Source organism: Fundulus heteroclitus, chromosome 16 (assembly GCF_011125445.2).
Source record: "Fundulus heteroclitus isolate FHET01 chromosome 16, MU-UCD_Fhet_4.1, whole genome shotgun sequence".
NCBI classification, from domain to species: domain Eukaryota; kingdom Metazoa; phylum Chordata; class Actinopteri; order Cyprinodontiformes; family Fundulidae; genus Fundulus; species Fundulus heteroclitus.
In genome coordinates this window covers 16,978,992-16,997,942 of record NC_046376.1, presented here as the reverse complement: position 1 = coordinate 16,997,942, position 18,951 = coordinate 16,978,992, and the positions used below count along the sequence as shown (strand labels likewise).

At 39.5% G+C, this 18,951-nt stretch overlaps 3 protein-coding genes across 3 annotated transcripts; 2 read left to right on the top strand and 1 right to left on the bottom strand.

Moving 5' to 3' along the window:
* Nucleotides 1-388: 388 nt before the first annotated feature.
* Nucleotides 389-3,316, top strand: ptger1c (prostaglandin E receptor 1c (subtype EP1)). The gene is made up of 3 exons (XM_012870978.3): nt 389-678; nt 2,009-2,869; nt 3,012-3,316. Exons 2-3 carry the CDS (start codon nt 2,021-2,023, stop codon nt 3,240-3,242), a joined length of 1,080 nt encoding a protein of 359 aa, XP_012726432.2. The 5' UTR covers nt 389-678; nt 2,009-2,020; the 3' UTR covers nt 3,243-3,316.
* Nucleotides 3,317-3,413: 97 nt separating this feature from the next.
* Nucleotides 3,414-15,198, top strand: slc27a1a (solute carrier family 27 member 1a). The gene is made up of 13 exons (XM_012870975.3): nt 3,414-4,047; nt 4,400-4,567; nt 4,675-5,069; nt 7,916-8,083; nt 11,708-11,777; nt 11,885-11,976; nt 12,678-12,787; nt 12,876-13,085; nt 13,167-13,293; nt 13,403-13,540; nt 13,657-13,821; nt 13,907-14,053; nt 14,140-15,198. Exons 2-13 carry the CDS (start codon nt 4,401-4,403, stop codon nt 14,295-14,297), a joined length of 1,947 nt encoding a protein of 648 aa, XP_012726429.1. The 5' UTR covers nt 3,414-4,047; nt 4,400; the 3' UTR covers nt 14,298-15,198.
* Nucleotides 15,199-15,282: 84 nt separating this feature from the next.
* On the bottom strand, nt 15,283-18,951 carry trim35-13 (tripartite motif containing 35-13). Its single transcript, XM_012870976.3, has 6 exons — nt 17,489-18,951; nt 16,590-16,685; nt 16,289-16,519; nt 16,176-16,198; nt 15,960-16,078; nt 15,283-15,875 (listed from the first exon to the last, which is right to left on the bottom strand). Exons 1-6 carry the CDS (start codon nt 17,888-17,890, stop codon nt 15,337-15,339), a joined length of 1,410 nt encoding a protein of 469 aa, XP_012726430.2. The 5' UTR covers nt 17,891-18,951; the 3' UTR covers nt 15,283-15,336.

The window sequence follows — 18,951 nt, the reverse complement described above, 5'->3', positions numbered from 1 at the left end:
TCCTGTTTATGTGAGATCAGCGACATGATGGTTCCAAGAAAAACTTAAAGGCTTAGAAAGGGACTGCTCATTTCAGGGAGCAATTAAAACATACAGAACCATTACATTTAAGGTCAGGATTGAACCATGTTTCTATTTATTTATTTATTTTTCAGCAAGAACACCACAGTGCCATCATTTATCATTACACTATATGAAATTTTATCAATGACATATTTTTTTGTGAGACATGGACACTAAATGTTTTCAGGAAAGAAAAGAAATACGGGTTTGTAACTGAGGAAAAGAATGTAAGCAATATCTGCATCTCAATATGCGTGTTCAACCATTTAGCAAGCAGTTAATCAATAGGAAAATAACTGGGAGCGAGCTGAGATCCACTCTGCACCATAGGCTCTGCACGGGAGATCAATAGATGGAAGGAACACACTCAGCAGAGAAGGAGAGTGGAAAATGCAGGTCCAGAAGGTGGTGATAGAATAGCTCTCCCCTGATTGAGTAAAGGAAGACGCAGGAACAGACAGAAAGAGAAACTGTCGGAGGAAAAAAAGGGAGGAGACCAGGAGAAAATGAGTGGGAAATAGAGATAACTCACTTAGCAAACAAGGCAGCACTGCTGATAAGAAGCTCATCTCTCGCCACCACAACAACCCAGGATTCGTCCATTGCTACCTTTGGGTGAGTTTTATTTAATGCTTATACGTGTTTCACTCGTGATTTATACCATAAATAACACACATGGTGCATTCCTGGTTTTATAGATGAGACTTAAGATAATCATGATGCAAAAACACAGGGAGACAACAGGTTTCTGCATGTCTCTCAATACTGGGAATGCTGCCTTGCCACTATGAACAGATGACACCACAACGTGGAAAAATATTCAGACCTATTGGTTATGTAGGTGTGCTAACAACACGATTCCCATGAAGATGAATTTCCAAGGATTTCTCCTCTGTGGTATTATAGTTGAATTGTCTTTCTGTAAGAAAGAGCCGGACGACAAAGGTAAAGTTTTTCAAGTGAGTCTTTGTGATGACAAAAGCATTGATTTGTTTTCTCCTGGGACAAAATGAAATGGGGGGAAATGCAGGTAACATATTGGAATTAAGTAAACATCAGTAAGTAAAATCAATGCAAAACAAATGTAAGGCAAGTGAAGTTTATTTGTATAGCACATTTCAGTAACAAGACAATTCAAAGTGCTGTACATGAACAGAACACAGGAGGAAACGTTGGTTGCTGGGGAAAGCATATTGCAGTCAAAGAAACAGCAGCATACAAGACAGGTTTGACTGCAAACGTCAACAGTAACATTTAAAGGCTATTCTAAACAAATAGTGTTTCAGTACAGTCATGGAAGTAAAGATAAGACATTTTATATGAAATATGTTGAGCAGAGATAATGGTGTCCATGATGAGTCTGCAAAAAGACACAGTGGTATGACTTTGATATGTATGTGTGTATGTATATATATATATATATATATATATATATATATATATATATATATATATATATATATATATATATATATATATATGTGTGTGTATATATATATATATATATATATATATATATATATATATATACATGTATATATATATGTGTGTGTGTGTGTGTGTGTGTGTGTGTGTGTGTGTGTGTGTGTGTGTGTGTGTGTGTGTGTGTGTGTGTGTGTGTTTATATGTATATTAAACATACTTTTCATTAAGCCCCCATTTAAAAAAAAAAAAAAAACATTTTCGTCTGATACAAAATTCTAACCTTAAGTGCTATGTTTTTATTGCCTGGAGTTGGAAAAAAAATCCTAATTAACAGAATCAAAACATCTTCAGCCTGTGTTAATCTATTTAATGTGTTTTCCTTAGTGAACTGAGCTACTGTAATACACCAATTTTTCAACAATATGCTAATTTATTGAATATGAATGTATATGTATAAACTTCCAGATCAATAGATTTTTTAAATATACAATTGCAATTACATTTGTATTTGTTTCTGTAGATCACCCTGAAGATGATGGCATCTAGTGTACCAGTAATTTTGTCTCTCACCTCTTCTACTGAGTCACCTAACAATGCCAGTTCCTATCCATCTAAGAATTTGGTGATGTCCTGCCTCACCATGATATTTGGAGCCATCTCCAACCTCACCGCTCTGGGAATCCTGGCTCAGTCCCGTGCAAGATTCCGCCGCCAATCAAGAAAGTCATTTTTACTTCTAACAGTGGCTTTGCTTTTGGCTGACCTCTTAGGTCATGTGATTTTGGGTGCGTTTGCGATGCATGTGCACCTAAATTGGAAATCTGAAATCTCAGAACATCAGAAAAGCTTCTGTAATGTATTCGGAGCAAGTATGGTGTTTTTTGGCTTATGTTCATTGTTGCTTGGTTGTGCAATGGCAGTGGAACGCTGTGTGGCTATCACCCATCCATTTTTCCATGTTTCCAGGATCACAATTGCTCATGCTCAGTCAGCGGTGCTATTTTTGTCCTCCTCTGCACTAGTGCTGGCTGTATTACCCTTTTTTTCAGTGGGAAACTATACTATCCAAGAACCCAAGACGTGGTGTTTTTTGCCTATTAATAACTTTTATGTACCTGCTGACAAAACCCTAGCTCTGGTCTTCTCTTCTCTGGGTCTCTTTGCTTTATTTTTTTCCGTGCTCTGCAACATCGTGAGTGGCCTGGCACTGCTGCACGCAAGAATTAAGTCGAGAAATGGAAATATGACACCTTCGGCTAGCAGTGGTCGTCGTGCATCATCAACATCGACTGCCTCCTTGTTTCGCACGTTGGATGTAGAGATGTTGGTGCAACTCACAGCAGTCACTGTGGTGTCGTTTGTCTGCTGGGGTCCCTTTCTGGTGTGTAGATCTCTTCTTTATTTATTTTTTTCCCTCCTATACAAATTCTTAGGTATATTTCAGTAGTTATAACCATAGCAATCAGAAGATTGCAATGTACTTGTAAATACTTAATGATTTTACGTTTCTTTCTATCTTATAGATCCACGTGTTCGTGAAGCAGTTTCAGTGGGTTCCCCATAACACAAAAGATCCATTTACTCTTGTTAGTTTGCGCATGGCTGTCTGGAATCAGATTCTAGACCCCTGGGTTTATATCTTATTTCGCAAGACAGTGCTGTCAAGACTTTGCTGTGGTCGGTATTCTCAAGAGATAATGATACCCAGCCACTCCTTCTCAGAGAGCCGCAGAGATACCTTTAGTCTGCACTGACCCTGGCCCCTGACCCCTTTCATTTTGGACTGGCATCTTAAGTTATCTGCTTTTCACCCTGAGTCAGTATTATTAAAAAAAAAATTTAAAAAAGTTGCAATGTTAATTTTGTTGTTATTTTTCGTCGTAGTTTAACAATACATAGTTTGCATGCCAAGAGACAGTGAATAAGCGGTGGGAGAGAACTCTCACGACATTTCACAACCTTTTAGTTAGTAGTCTGGACCGGTGTGCTGATGATTTGACCTACATTCAGGAGCAGCTCCCAGCAAATCGGTTGGTTGGGGCAACTGGGCTGGGTTGATTTTGTCCAATCGCAAAATGAGAAACGCTTGACAGGCTCCCGGTCAGACAAATTGCTGAGCTTCTGCAGAAAACTCACACGCCCCCTAGTGGGCGGCGCTTAAATGGCAGCAGCTCTCTCCAACATGGAGTCCAGAAACTAGCCCTGTTCACTCCACATCTTACACGTTTCTCTTGGGGTCCGTATTATCCCAAGGGCCTTATTATTTAAAGCTTCTCCGCAGATGCCAGCCTGCTATAATCGCTTATCCATATACAGCTTGAACTTTGCAAAGTCCTCACTACTTGACAGCCGCGGCGCTGGTCGCGCTAAACTGCCGCAACACTTCAGAAAACTCCAGATTTCCACCAAAACGCAACATTGTGGACTTTTCCGGCGCTTTCAACGGCGGGAGGACGTGGCTTGAAAGCTTCGGGGGAAAGTTACAGAGTAGCAAAGCGAGCCGTGCAGCGGCGATTTTTTGGGTGAAAGGTGACGCCGCGTCAGATTATTGACTCATAGGTAAGTTGTGGACAAATTTGACGCCGTTAAGTTTGATCAGGCGTGGCACCAGGTGTCCGTCGCCCTTTAAAATGTAATCTGGATACTTTGTTGTTGTGACTAAAGGGTCAACCAAAAACATTCTCATTTGTTCATGTTGTTTATTTTATTCATTTATGTTAGATTTTTTTGGGGTTTTTTTGTCAATTACTAAGTGATGAAAAGTTGTTTTCTGGGTGTACTTGTGCGTACCAGGCTTCGCTGCAGTACTTCTCAGCCCTTAAAGAGGAACCCATAGACTGTAGCTTAAGCCATGTATTGTGTAAACCCCATCTTTTTTTCTTTTTTTCCCCCCTCTTCTCTCCGTGACAAGAATGCACAATGCAGCGAGTGTGTCAGCCTCTCTGGGGTCTGTGGGCCTGCTACGTCTGGTTGGGGTGTCCTGGTCCTGGACTCTGGCTGCAGGCCTAGGGGTATATCTGGGCACCAGGAGCTGGAAGTACTTCTACATTGCAGCGCGCACCGCCAAGAGAGACCTCAAGTAAGTTCAAAAGGTCCAAATAAAGCTGCCATGCTTCTGGATATGGATCTGCATCTTTCTCTGCACTCACATCTTTCCTCTTCTTCCCCCCCCCTCATCCGGGTCAGTGGCCTTTATGTGCTGCTGAGGGTGAAGCTGGCTTTGTGGCGTTACATGCGCAGTGGAAGCAATATTCCGTCCATTTTCGCCCAGACAGTAAAACGCCACCCAAATAAACCGGCGCTGATCTATGAGGCCACAGGGGAAACGTGGACCTACACCCAGCTGGACGAGATCTCTAATGCAGTAGCTCATTGGGCGAGAGGTCAAGGATGGGTCTCTGGGGATGTGGTGGCCCTCTTCTTGGAAAGCAGGCCGTTACATGTGGCGCTGTGGCTGGGCTTGGCCAAAGTTGGGGTAGAAGCTGCTCTTATTAACTTCAGCCTCCGCTGTGATCCTCTTCTGCACTGCATTGGGGTATCAGAGTCACGGGCGATAGTGTTCGGAGCTGAGCTAGCTGATGGTAAGAATCCATTCATCTCTAGGACTATACACACCTCATATGGCATGTTACTTGAAATTATAACATTTTCAAAAGAGTTGCATGTCAGAATCGTTCTATTTCTGTTTAAGCTACAATATAAGAAAGCTTAAATAATATGGAGGGCATTTATATTGTCTGAAGATTAATACAGCAAAAGCATTTTTAAAAAGTGTGTATATATATATATATATATATATATATATATATATATATATATATATATATATATATATATATATATATATATATATATATATATATATATATATATATATATATATATATATATATATTTATTTATTTCATGGAGCAAAGAGTAACAACATTGATGGATGTAGGTTTTAAAATTCATAATCCAGAATATACATATGGACTATCAGGCAATATATGGGTCAACCATTTATTGAGCATTTTTACAAGAGGGATAATATATTTCAACTTCAGTTGCATCACTTTATTCTTGTTCTCAAATATGTTTAAACCCTAACACATAAGTGCAAAAAAGATTGTCCATCAATATATTGCTGGTTTAGAAAGACATGCTCACTATGTTCAACAATACTTAAGGCCCATACAGACTCTGCAAGAACAGATAAAATAGCTATTTTACTTCAGGCAGAAACAGTTTTTACTGGCGAGGACATTTCAGACCTCCAAAAGAACTTGCGTGCACAACGTCTTGAAACACTTTATAGACCTCTCATAACCACTTCATATTTCAAAGAGACGACGCAAGAAAAGTGTTTTGCACAAAATTTGCGTCGAGGATAGAATGTCGTTTAATTCTTGCAGCTCTGGGAGAGAAAACAAATTTCCCTGTTCTATGAGAGTACGTAATGGCTTTTAGGCAAACAGTGTGTCAAGTTTATGGCAGCCTAAAGGTTAATGTTGGCTATTGGAGAAAAGTATATTGTATTAAAACAGCTTTAGAAAACATTCTGCCTTCAGACAAAATTGGAGTGTGCTTATATTATTTTTAATGGCAGCACTGTAGGACAATTCTGACATAAAACTACCTTAGAGTTAGATTAAAACCAGACCTTTCATGGACTAAGCATATGCTCATGTATAAAATCAGTTGATTTTTTTTTTTTTTTTTTAGAATGTACATAATAGGAAACACAATTTATGTAAATAAACTAAAATTAAACTTATCTTCAGGTAATTTAGACACAGGTTTATCAGGCCTTAACCCTCAACAGTGGGCCATAACTATGTTGTTAACAATTGAAGAAACACAATACAAACAGTATTATTTATGTATATTCTCAAAACTGCAACCAAATGGTGAATTAAAAGTTGTATTTGGAGGCTGCATGGTAGTCACTTGATAATTACCAATTAATTAGTTAGAGCTAAACTGGCAGCCACAAGCTGGCTGATAGTAGTGTGCCAACTTAAAGGTAGTTTAACAGTGGGAGGTAGATATTTCTCATTTGCACATCCAGTTGGTGAAATCTGTTGGGTAACTTTATGCGCACAGCCAGAATATAAAACCTAAGCTATGAAGGGATCCTTTTTCTCTAGCATGTCTGAACCTGCTGTGTGCTAACATTGCCCTGAGAGTTCCCTATGGGGATCTTTAAGTAACATGCTTTTTTTTTTTTCTCCACAAAACTGCAATCTGTATTTTAATTTAGTTGTATAAAAAAACAACTATTAACTTTTGCAGCAGCCAGACTTTGACTAAATAATAGCCCAATTCTGCCCAGAACAACAAATGGGCAGAAAATTAGTTTTTTGTTTTTTCAAAGATTGAGCCTATAATTGGTGGGGGGGGGGGGGGGGTTACCCTTTTTTATGTTTTTCTCCAGTTCTTTTGTACCATTAAGCTTCTTTTCTAGTATGTTTATCATATTATATCAGCTTAAGAGATGTATTTTGTATGCTTTGAAAAACACAAAATCACACCTAAGCAGTGTTTACCACTTTTTAATATGGTGGTTTTCAAGAGATTTATTAGATGTATTTTACAGTAGAAACTTGTTTATATAGAAGGTCAAAGTCATTGAACAGCGCTGAAAGCATGGAAGGGATTTCTGCTTTTCTTGGTGATGTTTTATATTTTAATTTTTACAAAACGCATTTTTTTTTCTTTTAGGTTTTTCTGGGCAAACATTCACATGCATTTCATGCAGTAGAAATGGAATCACTGCCTGAGTAGTACTTGTATTATTATTTTTTTTTTTACTGTTTTCCCATATTTATATATAATAATGTAACAATCTCTGAAATCAAGAGGCAAAGCAGGGGATTGTCTTTAATTTGGAACTGTTTACCCATTTCCTACAGGGGAAAAGGGGCCTGCTTCACTGGATCCCTTTTCTTTGCTAATTAGGGAATTGCCAACAGATTCTTGAAGCTTGCAATAGTGTTTTTCCTCCTAGTTAGCACTGATTCTGGTCCCTTTTTAAAGATTAATTCATTAATGGCTGCTGTACCGATAGGGCACCAACAAATGGGCAATATTTATACTCTAAAGCTGATCTAGTAAATTTCAAACATGCAAGAACAGTAGGTAAACACCTCTCATACATTTGTTATATGAAAACTGTGTCAAAACTTGTGTGCCACCATCTTGGAATCAAGCCACCTGTAATTCTTAAATCCTCCACTGAAGGGCAGAAGACAGGTATAGGATTCAAAAGAGCATGTTTTTAAGGGATGAAATAACTTTGATCAACAGGTCTCTGCAATGTGTTTAAAAAATTATGTATAGATGGGATAATTGGGTTAAACTAGCATTGACTGCATATTTTCATACAGTCGACAAATCTGTTGACCTCTGCTGTCACTCCTTTCTGTTCCCTTTCCTTTATGATCAGCCATGTTGGAGGTCAATTCATCCATCAGCCAGTCCATGGTACGGTTCTGTACAGGAGACCTCAGTGCAGAACGGCTGGCAGCTCTGGGTGCTCAACCTCTGGATCCACTTTTAGCCACTGCATCGAGGCACCCACCTTCACCCTGTGTGCCCCCAAAAGGCATGAACGGTGAGTAGGCGTCAAACCAAATTATTGCTTTCTTTTATTATAGGCTATTATCACCAGCATGCCATTTCCTCTACTGTAGGAAAGTTTCAGTTTAGGCTGTCCACAGCTTAGTGATTAAATCATATCACTATTTATAGTTAACTAATTAAGTCGTTTGAAGTGGGACCATGTCTCTAAAGTAAATGTTTATCAGTTTGACCAGAACTCCTTCAACCAATGTCTTTGTAGATTAAATGAAAATTGTAAATATTCTGTTGGATACACTTTTCTTACACTTTTTTTTATGTTAGGATAACAAATTATTTCTGTTTGCTAAATGCCAGAATAATAAGAGAACTACTTTTTTTCACATTTACAATTTTATGTATATTTCCTGTTTGGTAGAATATTTATTTATTTTTTGACTGGATGATTTGGGTTGAACCTTTTTTGCATCTTGCAACCCTTTTTGTGAAAGTTTGTTCCAATTTTCCTGGCAGACTTTGTGTTCCTAGGAAGGTTTGTAGGCCGTTTGACTTTCATGTACCTTCTCAGCTCTGCCCACTGTTTTTCCACATGACTGAGATCAAGGATTTTGAACCGGCATGCCAAAACATCGACTTTGTTGTCCTTGAGCCAGTTTGCTTCTAATTTGGCGGTAGGTTTAGGATCGTTGCACATTTAGATGACCTATGTGTTCCCGAGTTTGGCTTCCTGGCTGATGTCATTAGGTGTTGCTTCAATATTTTCACTAGATGTTTTCCCTCGGTATGCATTGTGAAGTGCACCGGTCCCTCCTGAAGCAAAACAATCACAATATGGCACTGTCATCTCTTTATTTCAAAATTCATAGAGGGACGCTTGCATGAGAACACCCATTTCCTCCGGTTGTAACAATGGTCAGTACGAGTAATCGCTTAAAGTTTTCGTTTCCTCAGACATTATGTCCAAAAATTAAGGTCTTTGTCCCCAAGTACATTTTGAAGACTTTAATGTGCCTTTTTACATTGTTTCTGGAGTAATGGCCTCCTCTTTGCTGTGTGGGTTTCAGCTCATGTCTGTCCAGGACTTATTTACCAGCTTTAGCTAGTGAATTTTGCTTTTGTTCTTTGATTGATACCCTTGTTTCTCCACCAAAACACGTTCATCTCTGTGATACAGAAGCTCTCTCCTTCCTGACCAAAATAATCAGTTGACATGCCCATGTTGTGTGTAATTGAGTATAATAACTGCCATTTCGCGGGCATCTAGACATTGTTCCAAAGGATGGAGAGCACCCCAATGCTTTCCCTGGTGTCTACATGGCTTCTTTTTGTTTAGATTTCTTTCTCATGGATGTTCCACAAGGAGTAAACTTGTTTGAGGTGTTGTAATAAAATACATCTACAGGTGTGCGTCCATTTAACTCAGATATCAATTATGCTCAAGCTCACAATATCATTACTTCATAATCTGAACATTCACAAATTGTTTAAAAGTGTTATCTAAGTGTATGTTAACTTCTTACTTTATAGGCAGTAATGAAAAAAATCTAAATGTTATTCTGACATTTAGCAAATAGAAGTAATTTAGTTTTATGACTGTATATGCATCTGCAGTTATATTACAGATTATATAAGCAACCGCATGTCAGCAGGTTTCTTGTTTCATATATATATGAGCATCACTGAAATAACTGCAGCTGCTACGTGGTAAAATTATCTTCAGATATATTTTGAGTCCCCACCTATGTGATATAGTGCAGTAGTGAGTTTTTCTTTTTTGTCGTCTGCTGTGCAACAGTTGCTTTTTTAGACTAGCTTGTTGTACAACTTTTTTTTTTTAAGGCTTCCTTCAATAGTCTGAAAAGATGTTAAAGAAACATTGCCCAAAAAAGCCCTTGCAACTGTATACTTGTAAAGAGAAGCCTGTGCATTAAGCAGGGAGTAGTTGGTATAAGCAGCAACTAGCCATTTATAGAAAGGGCTGAATTTCTGCTATGCACACCGATTTAGAGTAAAGTGAGACTGGTAGCTCGATTTAGGAGCTTACCTTTCTTTATTTGAGCAGAGAAAGTCAGTCTCTACTGACTGACCTATTATATTTTTATCTGATCAGAATTACAAATCCAAGTGGTCATATTTTGTTGTTGTTGATGATGATGATTTTTATTTTTTATATATTTTAGCTTTGACTGTGCAGCATTCATTCAATATCAACCAAACATTTTACATTTTGATTGCAATGTCTAACATTGGTGTTGATCTCATGCTTCTGCCTGATCGCATTTAAATATTGTTTCAGTCCAAATTTCATGTCTGCAGTTTTGAAACTGGAGGGCTTTTTCATAGATGATTTCAACCAAAAAATCTAAACATAAGCTTTTCTAGAGCCGCTAAAAATTTTAATTTATATATTCAGTCTGATCTGAAAACTAAACTCTGGCTATGTCAAAAGCAGCACTGTATCTACACCTAATGTTTCTTTTTTACTGTCATGTTTTTTGCTTTTTATAGATATGATTTCCCATATGTTATCAATATCATGCTTTATTGTTTTACATTATTATTACTATTTCACTTCTTGTTTTTAGATGTACTATCTACAAAAGCCTATCCAGGGACAAGTGCTGCAAACTAGCTTATGCTTTAAGCACCATGATACAGGCATGGGACTGCTGTTTTATTCAGTTTGCCAATGTTACTGTGTGTCTGTCCCTATCAAACAAATCAAATAAATAAAGAAGGAATGACAGTTTCTAGTACAGGTTTAAATTTTGCAGAGTAATAGTCTGCACAGCGTCACCTTGCTTACTTATAGAAAGGCCTATAATGATGGCTTCCAACATTAGCATCTCTGCAACTATTTTTATAGTTGTGACTCTCTGATGCTGCAGAATTAAGAATGAACCACCAACAGACATTCTGTAAATGATAAACACTAATAATTTGTTTCATTTTTTAAAGAAGGAATCAGCTTTTAGAATAAAATTGCAGTACAAGCGGAGTAGTTACCTCCAAATTGTCCCGGACCACCTTTGAAGTACACCCTACATTCACATCTGTATTTGGAGCTTTCCGCGTGCAAAATGATCACATGGGACCATGGCAGCACAGAGTCTGAATGTGCTCAATATTCACTTGCATGTCTTTTGAAGCAGCAATAACTGATTACTATCATATACCATAATTAGCTAGTCCAGACCAAAAGTAATGTATTTGTAATGTCTTTAAATTAAGAGTTTAGAAATATAATACATTTAACTATGACTCTTGCTTTGATAAACAGTTTGCTATCAAAAAATGCACCATGGTGGATATTTTCTATTTTTTCGGTTTTACCGTACTTCTGTTTCTATTGTGGATTAAAAAGAGAAATAAGAAGTCTTAAGAGATCAAAAGAAATAACGAACACAGAAAATAACTTGTATCTACCATGAATTGATATTATCAAGTCCATGTTTCTATCTATTTGTGAAAGGGGGGAAAACATCTGCTTGTTTTATTTCTCTGTTGGGAAGTCCACTGTAGGCATCTGTCTGTAAGAAAAACGTCAAACAATAATGATGGTGATAATCATCATCACTCTGTTGAAGAGGAAACAAATGGCATGGATTGAATCGAAACTTTGATATTAATTGTAGCGATGTTGTATTATCTTCCCCAGACCGCCTGTTTTATATTTACACCTCTGGAACCACAGGACTTCCCAAAGCTGCCATTGTGGTTCACAGTCGGTATGTTTTAATGACCAACCACACACCAGCTCTTAAGAGTTATTCTAGTTCCTCTGCAGTTTATGAGAACACATGAAAATCTATCCTCCATTTTTATTTTACAACAGCTATTACAGAATTGCTGCCTTTGGGTACTTTGCCTTTCGCATGCATCCTGATGATGTGATCTATGACTGCCTGCCCCTGTATCACTCAGCAGGTATGTGACGTTCACCTCCAGCATTAAAGGAATCTACTTTTAGACCACTGTTGAACTCTGTTAACATATCATGAAAACCCCACTTTTTTTCTTTGTTGTCTGCTTTGGAGTCTTTATGAGTGCAGAAAATTTGGATGTAGTCTTTCCAAGTGCTGTGTAGACATCTTCAGGCTCTTCAGTGTTCTCTGTTATCAATTATGTTTTTTGAACTATTATATCACCATGTTTGTTTCTGAGCTCCTAAACAAGGTCATCGACTTCCAGCTAATGAATTTTGCCAATCCCATATTTTTATTTTTCATCGCCATTTTGTAGTCCAAGCTGAAGGATACCAAAACTACAAGTGGATAAGCCAAACAGTTCGGTTGGTGGGTGTAAGAACCCACTGTCATCACACCGTCCCCAGCACACTACAAAAATGGCCGAACGGTGTGGAGTGAAACACTCTGTGACCCGGAGGGGGGCAGAGTATGATGTGCCTTATCTGCGTTTTTAAGGAGACGGCACCAAAAAACAAGTTTCTCTCAGACGAATCTCAGAACAGGGGCAAATGAGGGGGCTGTGGAGCTACACCAACGAGCAATTCAGACCAAAGCATTGCAGTGCCACTTTCTATAGATCACAACTGAATTATTTAAATGTGAAAAGGAAGAACTTAAAAGCATCATATGTCCCATTTAAAAGCTTTCCATTCGTGTTAGGTAACATCATTGGAGTCGGTCAGTGCCTTATCCATGGTCTCACTGTGGTGGTGAAAAGGAAATTCTCTGCCAGCCGCTTCTGGGAAGATTGCATTAAGCACAACTGCACTGTAAGAGCTACAGCTTGACAAATATTCAAGAGCACCACATTTGAATGAGTTATTGATTTTTAATAAGACCCTTTTTTTTTTTCCACAGGTGGTGCAGTATATTGGGGAAATCTGCCGGTACCTCCTGTCACAACCAGTCCGACCGTCTGAGAAGGGCCACAAAGTTCGCCTGGCAGTGGGGAACGGACTGCGCCCCAGTGTGTGGGAAGCCTTCACAGAGCGATTTGGGGTGGGGCAGATCGGAGAGTTTTATGGAGCAACCGAGTGCAACTGCAGCATTGCCAACATGGATGGCAAGGTTGGCATTCAATATGTTGTCTTTCTGCGCACAAACTCTGAACTGGGCGTGCGTTACCTATAGCTGGGTGTGTTCTGCCAGGTGGGAGCCTGTGGATTCAACAGTCGCATTTTACCCAACGTGTACCCCATCCGACTGGTGAAGGTAAATGAGGACACCATGGAACTTATCCGGGACAGCCGCGGTCTCTGTGTGCCTTGCCGCCCTGGTAACAAATAGCTTTATTGCTGTCATAAATTTGTCTGTAGTTTTATGAGTCTCTTTTGTTATATGTTCTGTACTGGAAGTGCACAGTTGGAATCATGCGTGCTTTGCAGGGGAACCGGGCCTTCTGGTAGGTCGAATAAACCAAAAGGACCCATTACGACGCTTTGATGGCTATGCCAACCAGGACGCTACAAAGAAGAAGATTGTTCACAATGTTTTCAGGAAAAATGATACGGCATATTTATCAGGTCAGCACTTTATTTCAGCTCACTCTATAGTTATGTCCAGCTTGCATTTTCCATTAGAAAAACTTCTTCAAAAAAAAAAAAAGTTTCTCCAGCAACTAGCTGTCCATGTATTCCAGGAGATGTACTAGTGATGGATGAGCTGGGCTACATGTACTTCCGTGACCGCAGTGGGGACACCTTCCGATGGCGAGGGGAAAATGTCTCTACCACTGAGGTGGAGGGCATCCTCAGCAATGTTCTGGATCAAACCGACGTGGCTGTGTACGGTGTGGCAGTGCCAGGTGAACTGAAGCGCCTTTTAGGATTAGAGCGATTTCCCGGGCTTTTTCCTTTGAGTCTTATTGCCGTCACTGTCATTTGTTCCAGGTGTGGAAGGCAAAGCAGGGATGGCCGCCATCGCAGATGCTACGGGGAAGTTTGACTGCGGCGGTTTCTTGCAGAAGATTCAGCGATTGCTTCCTTCTTATGCCCGCCCAGTGTTCCTGCGAATCTCCCCACAGGTCGACACCACAGGTAAAATGTCGCAGCGTTCTCACTCTAAAAACCTTCACGGCTTGCAGTTACGTGTTAACGAAGTATAACCAAACATTCATGTGTAGGTACATTTAAAATCCAAAAGACCAGACTGCAGAGGGAAGGATTTGACCCACGCCTCACAACGGACCAGATCTTCTTCTTGAACGGTCGAGCTGGCCGCTACGAGCCAGTGGACGAGGAGCTTTACTGCTCCATAGTGGAGGGAAGACTGTCTCTATGACGTGTGGGGCCATAGCAGTGCGGTCCAAGTGCCTCGGTCAGACAGGTTAATCAGGTGCTAGAAGGAAACACGTTGAGGTTTGCACACAGCAATGTCTGATTCATTCCGTTTTGGTGCAACACACTTTTTTTTTTTTGGCTTTTCAGCATTCAGGAAACAGAGTTTAGAAGTCCATTTGCATAGAGTACTGTTACCACATGAGTTTGAACACTGTATAAGTTACACACTAGGAAATAATGTGAGGGCATTTTGCTCTTTGTGACAGCTACTTTTTAATCACAAAATGAACATTTCGAGGCACTTTTTGAGCATCATCGTACATTTCTTCCACAGCTAATTTGAAGTAGGATACATGTTACATTAATGGTGTTAGATTATAACTTGTAGTATTAAGTGAAACTTTGTCATAGGGCATTTACCCATCTAGGAAATGCTAAATGCTGCTAGGTTTTACTGTGTAGGTTTAACTATTACTATTGTTACTCTACCATGTTTGAATGAGGTTGAAATACCTGATTTTTAACATGCAGTATGAATGCCTACAAGTTCAAAACCATACTAACCTTGACATAGCTATAAAATCTGTAGTGATTTTTATTTTATTTTTTTAATGCAGTGAATATCTAAACCTCCTCGACAGGCTTGACCCTCCGAACAACACAGGTTATTATAGGATGTGCCTTTTATTAAACTTTAGATCCATTTCACGTTTTGTGCTTTTAATGAAAAGTATTTTTAAATTAATTGTGGTCTTTGTCAGCAGAGAAGCTAAGTCGCACATTTTGACTGTTTTTATGTAACAAATCTCATCATTGTGATATTATATAAGTGTTGGGGGGTTTTGTGACGTGCAACCCCAAATCTTAGTTTTGCTGTAACTCAAATAAACAATTCCAACATGCGTTTGTTTAGTTCATTTTTAACCTATTTAAAGCTGACTTTGCCAACATATTTGCACATAAGAAGAAAATGAAATCTTTACAGATTTAAGGTAGCATTTGGTAGAATAGTATTCAAAAGAAATAAATAAACTTGAACACTATTGCTCCGTTGACAAAGTTATCTTTTCTGGTAGGATTTTCAGTGGATGCTCTTTACAAGCAGTACAAAAATAAGGAAAGGCCCTGGGTGTGATGATATTTGTGAATGTGTAAAGGGCCGATCTCTCTCTGGGGTCATAGAATGCCACCTTTCCCCTGTCCATGTCCAAAACCATTCTTATCACGTCTGGCTTCTTAGACATGTTGAGTGGCTCCCAGGGCGCTGTACAGGCTTTGTGCTCTCCATTGCGGTATCTTATAGTCCAGAATCCCTCTGCTGGTGTCAGCACGTGTTTACCCTTCCTGTTGATCGACTCGCTGGCTATGCCTAAAACCCAGTAGGTGTTGTCGTTCACCTCCACGTCCCAGCTGTGACGTCCAGACGAGTAGCCCTCGGCGGCAAGCAGCTCGGCGCTGATATCAAAGCGCTCTGGGTTGTCTGGGAGCTTGAAGATCTGGGTAGAGTTCTGCACCACAGTGAGATCTTCAGAGAGGATGAAACAACTTGCTGCTGTATTAGGATCCATAATCACTGGAGCTTTAAAAAAAAAAAAAAAAAAAAGTTTATCACGTAAACTGTAAAGCCTTTTGACCATGCTGAGATATGGAGCATGAAGCTTACTGTATTTAACTATTTTTTTCATCTTCTCCCACACTTTATATTTCAGACAGCCCAAGTGCTTGGCCACATCAATTAGAGCCTCGGACACCATGTCTGGATCAGGAAACTTTCTCCAGGTTCTGAAAAGACACGACAGAAGGGAATTTTCTTTGGAATTCTTTATGTAAAGTTAATTCTGGAATAAGTTTTACTATGCATATATTTTTAAAAACATACCTTCTGATTGTCTCCTTGTAATTCTGAAAAAAAAAATTAAACAAGTTTCAGCGATTGACACGCAAAATGCACATCCACGTCTGCATGTAAGGAGGTCATTATAAAGGCCTTACCTTTAGAAACTGAATATCTTGACTTTTCATCTCCTGTTCTGCTGTTCTGATGATGTTAGAAAGAGATGCCACTTCGTTGCTCATCTCCTCAATCTTTATACTGATCATTAGATTCTTCTGATCCTCCTCAGCCTTTAAATCCGCAAGCCTCGCAGCCTCCTGCTCTTTAAGGAACCTGTGAAGAGCTTCGAATTCCTCTTTGATCTGCGCTTCAGTGTGTTGAGCTTGGTTCTGGAAAGGGACATGTTCAATGGGTCTCCATACATTAGCTGTCAGATCTGACACCGAAAGCCGGCCGTACCTTTACATGTTCAGCCACTTCCTCACATGCGGTTGTGGCATTCTTGTACAGCTTTAGCTTCTCTTTCAAGGGCAGAAGTGCAGTCTTTAGCTCCTCCTGAAATGTCAGTGACAGGGCATCAACTCTTCTACAAGGTCGGTCTGGCAGGTGGCCAGGCTGTCAGCACAGTGTGGGGCTTTCAGCTGCCACATACTTTTCCATAGCAGCCTTCCAACTCAATGGAAAGCTTAACAATACAGTAGCATCGAGAGGAATGTCTGTCAAAGATCTGTTGAGCTGGTAACATCAGCAAAACGGAGGTAGTGCATAGACTAAAGATATCTTACAGCATACCAAAAAAAAAAAAAAAACTTTTTGTGTGATTTTGGGTTTTTAAGTAGCCTTCAGTGAAGGAAGACCAGGACAGGATTTGAATGAATGCCGTGTCACTACATAAAACCTTGTGGGAGTCAAGTTTCTGGACCTGAATAGCAACAGGAAACCAAATATATGATTCTATTATTAGAATATTAATGTAATTTGTATTAGAGTATCAGTCAGCAATAGGGGGGGAAGAGGCTGAAAAACCAACAAAAATGCAACTTTTCCACAGTGATCGTAGACTTAAAATGAAAAGCTTGTTAAAGTAAACAAAGAGTATGAAATAATGTTATTTAAATACCATGTGTCCTTTCCTATAGACCGCCCAGGTTGCAGTTAATGTCCAAACGCTGTGAAACAAAATGCAATAAACAGGCTGCTAAAAATAATTAATTTCAGCCGTAAAAACTGGCATTGAAAGAAAGGGCATCCAACTGGGTTATATTTAGACAGCACAGAAGTACATTACGGGAAGGATAGCCTGTTGTCTGCTCATGTGAAGCAATGGTTTGACCAGCCCTGTGACAATATATGCTTACCTTACAGTCATGGGCGCCTTCTGCAATGGGATAGAGCCTGTGCCCAATATGTGCAGCTGCTTTGCCACAAAGACCACAGATGGGCTCCAAGTCCTCCAAGCAGAAGAGCGTGAGGTTTGCTCCATGCTCGTTACAAGTTTCCGGGTCATTCCTTCTTCTGTCGTCTTTGAAGGATTCGCAGGCCCTCTCTAGCGCAGTGTTTACCACAATTTGATCCATTGAAGAGCGACGGCAGCACAGAGGACAGGAGTGCGAATCCTTGCGGTCTTGTGCGTCCCAGCTGTCCTGTAGACAGGCCTTACAGAATCTGTGTCTGCAGGTGAGGAGCACTGGCTGACTCAGAATATGTCCACAAACTGGACAGGAAAGGTCATCTTCACAACGAGCATGTCTGCTGGCCATTCTTTCTCCCAGTGCTTTGGTGGTGAGGCAGGCTCTAATGCCCCTCCCACACCAAGCTACCTCATCTTAACCTCAGAAATAACTGTTAATACTTCAGATCTTAAAGACATGTCCAGTGTAATTCCACACGGGATCACTTCCAGGGAACATTGCCCATTCTCAAATAAACACCCCTCCGGGATATAAAAATAAAAACCTCTCTTTACGTTAAAAAGATTGAATCTACAGCTCAGTGGAAATGATAAAAAGTGGAGCATGACAGGAAAAAGTAAGATGGTGATGCAATATTGTTTTTTCACACTGTGGCTCTTGAATTACAGTCATGTTACGGTGACTCTGCGGTTATTCGAGAACGTTGTTAAATGAGCCAGTGAGTGTAATGAAAGAAGCAAAAAAAAAAACAATCAAATCAAGAGCAGGGATATTTTAGTCTGGACAATTTTGATTTGGGCTATTATATTTATCTGTGGATGTGGGGTGTTGATCTAAACTATCACTAGCTTAAATGAGAAAAAGATGATTAATCAAAACCCAAGGCGACACACTTCAGCATAGTTGTCCTCAAGATTAATTTGCTAATCTCAAAAGCATTTAACGGCAACCTGACCTTGCTTGCCTTGTAACCCAGTATTTGGTTGGCCAAGTTAGCTTACAGGAATGCTGCACAAAAATAGGTTGCATAGATGGAGCGAAAGCCCGGGGAACACGCTCCTGCTTGTTAAAGTCAGCGCTGCTTTAACCCATGCATGTGTTTCTCCACCTGCAGAACCATTTTCCAGAAGATTCAAAGTCTGAGATCTCCAAATTAGACCAATGCAAATGAAAAACCTGCTTAAAAGACCTGAATATTGATTTGTAGATTAGAAAAAAGGAATTTTGTTCTAATCTAATATGACGTGTCTCTGAAGAAAATTGCAAAGGTAAATATCTTAAACACGCTGTACATCTGCCGCTTTTATGTGAACATGGACTGACGGATCAAATGTAATAAATGTCATTTTAAAGTAAAGCTAAATAAAAAAGAAACAAAAGGGGCTTACAATGACTGCTGTTTGTGTTCC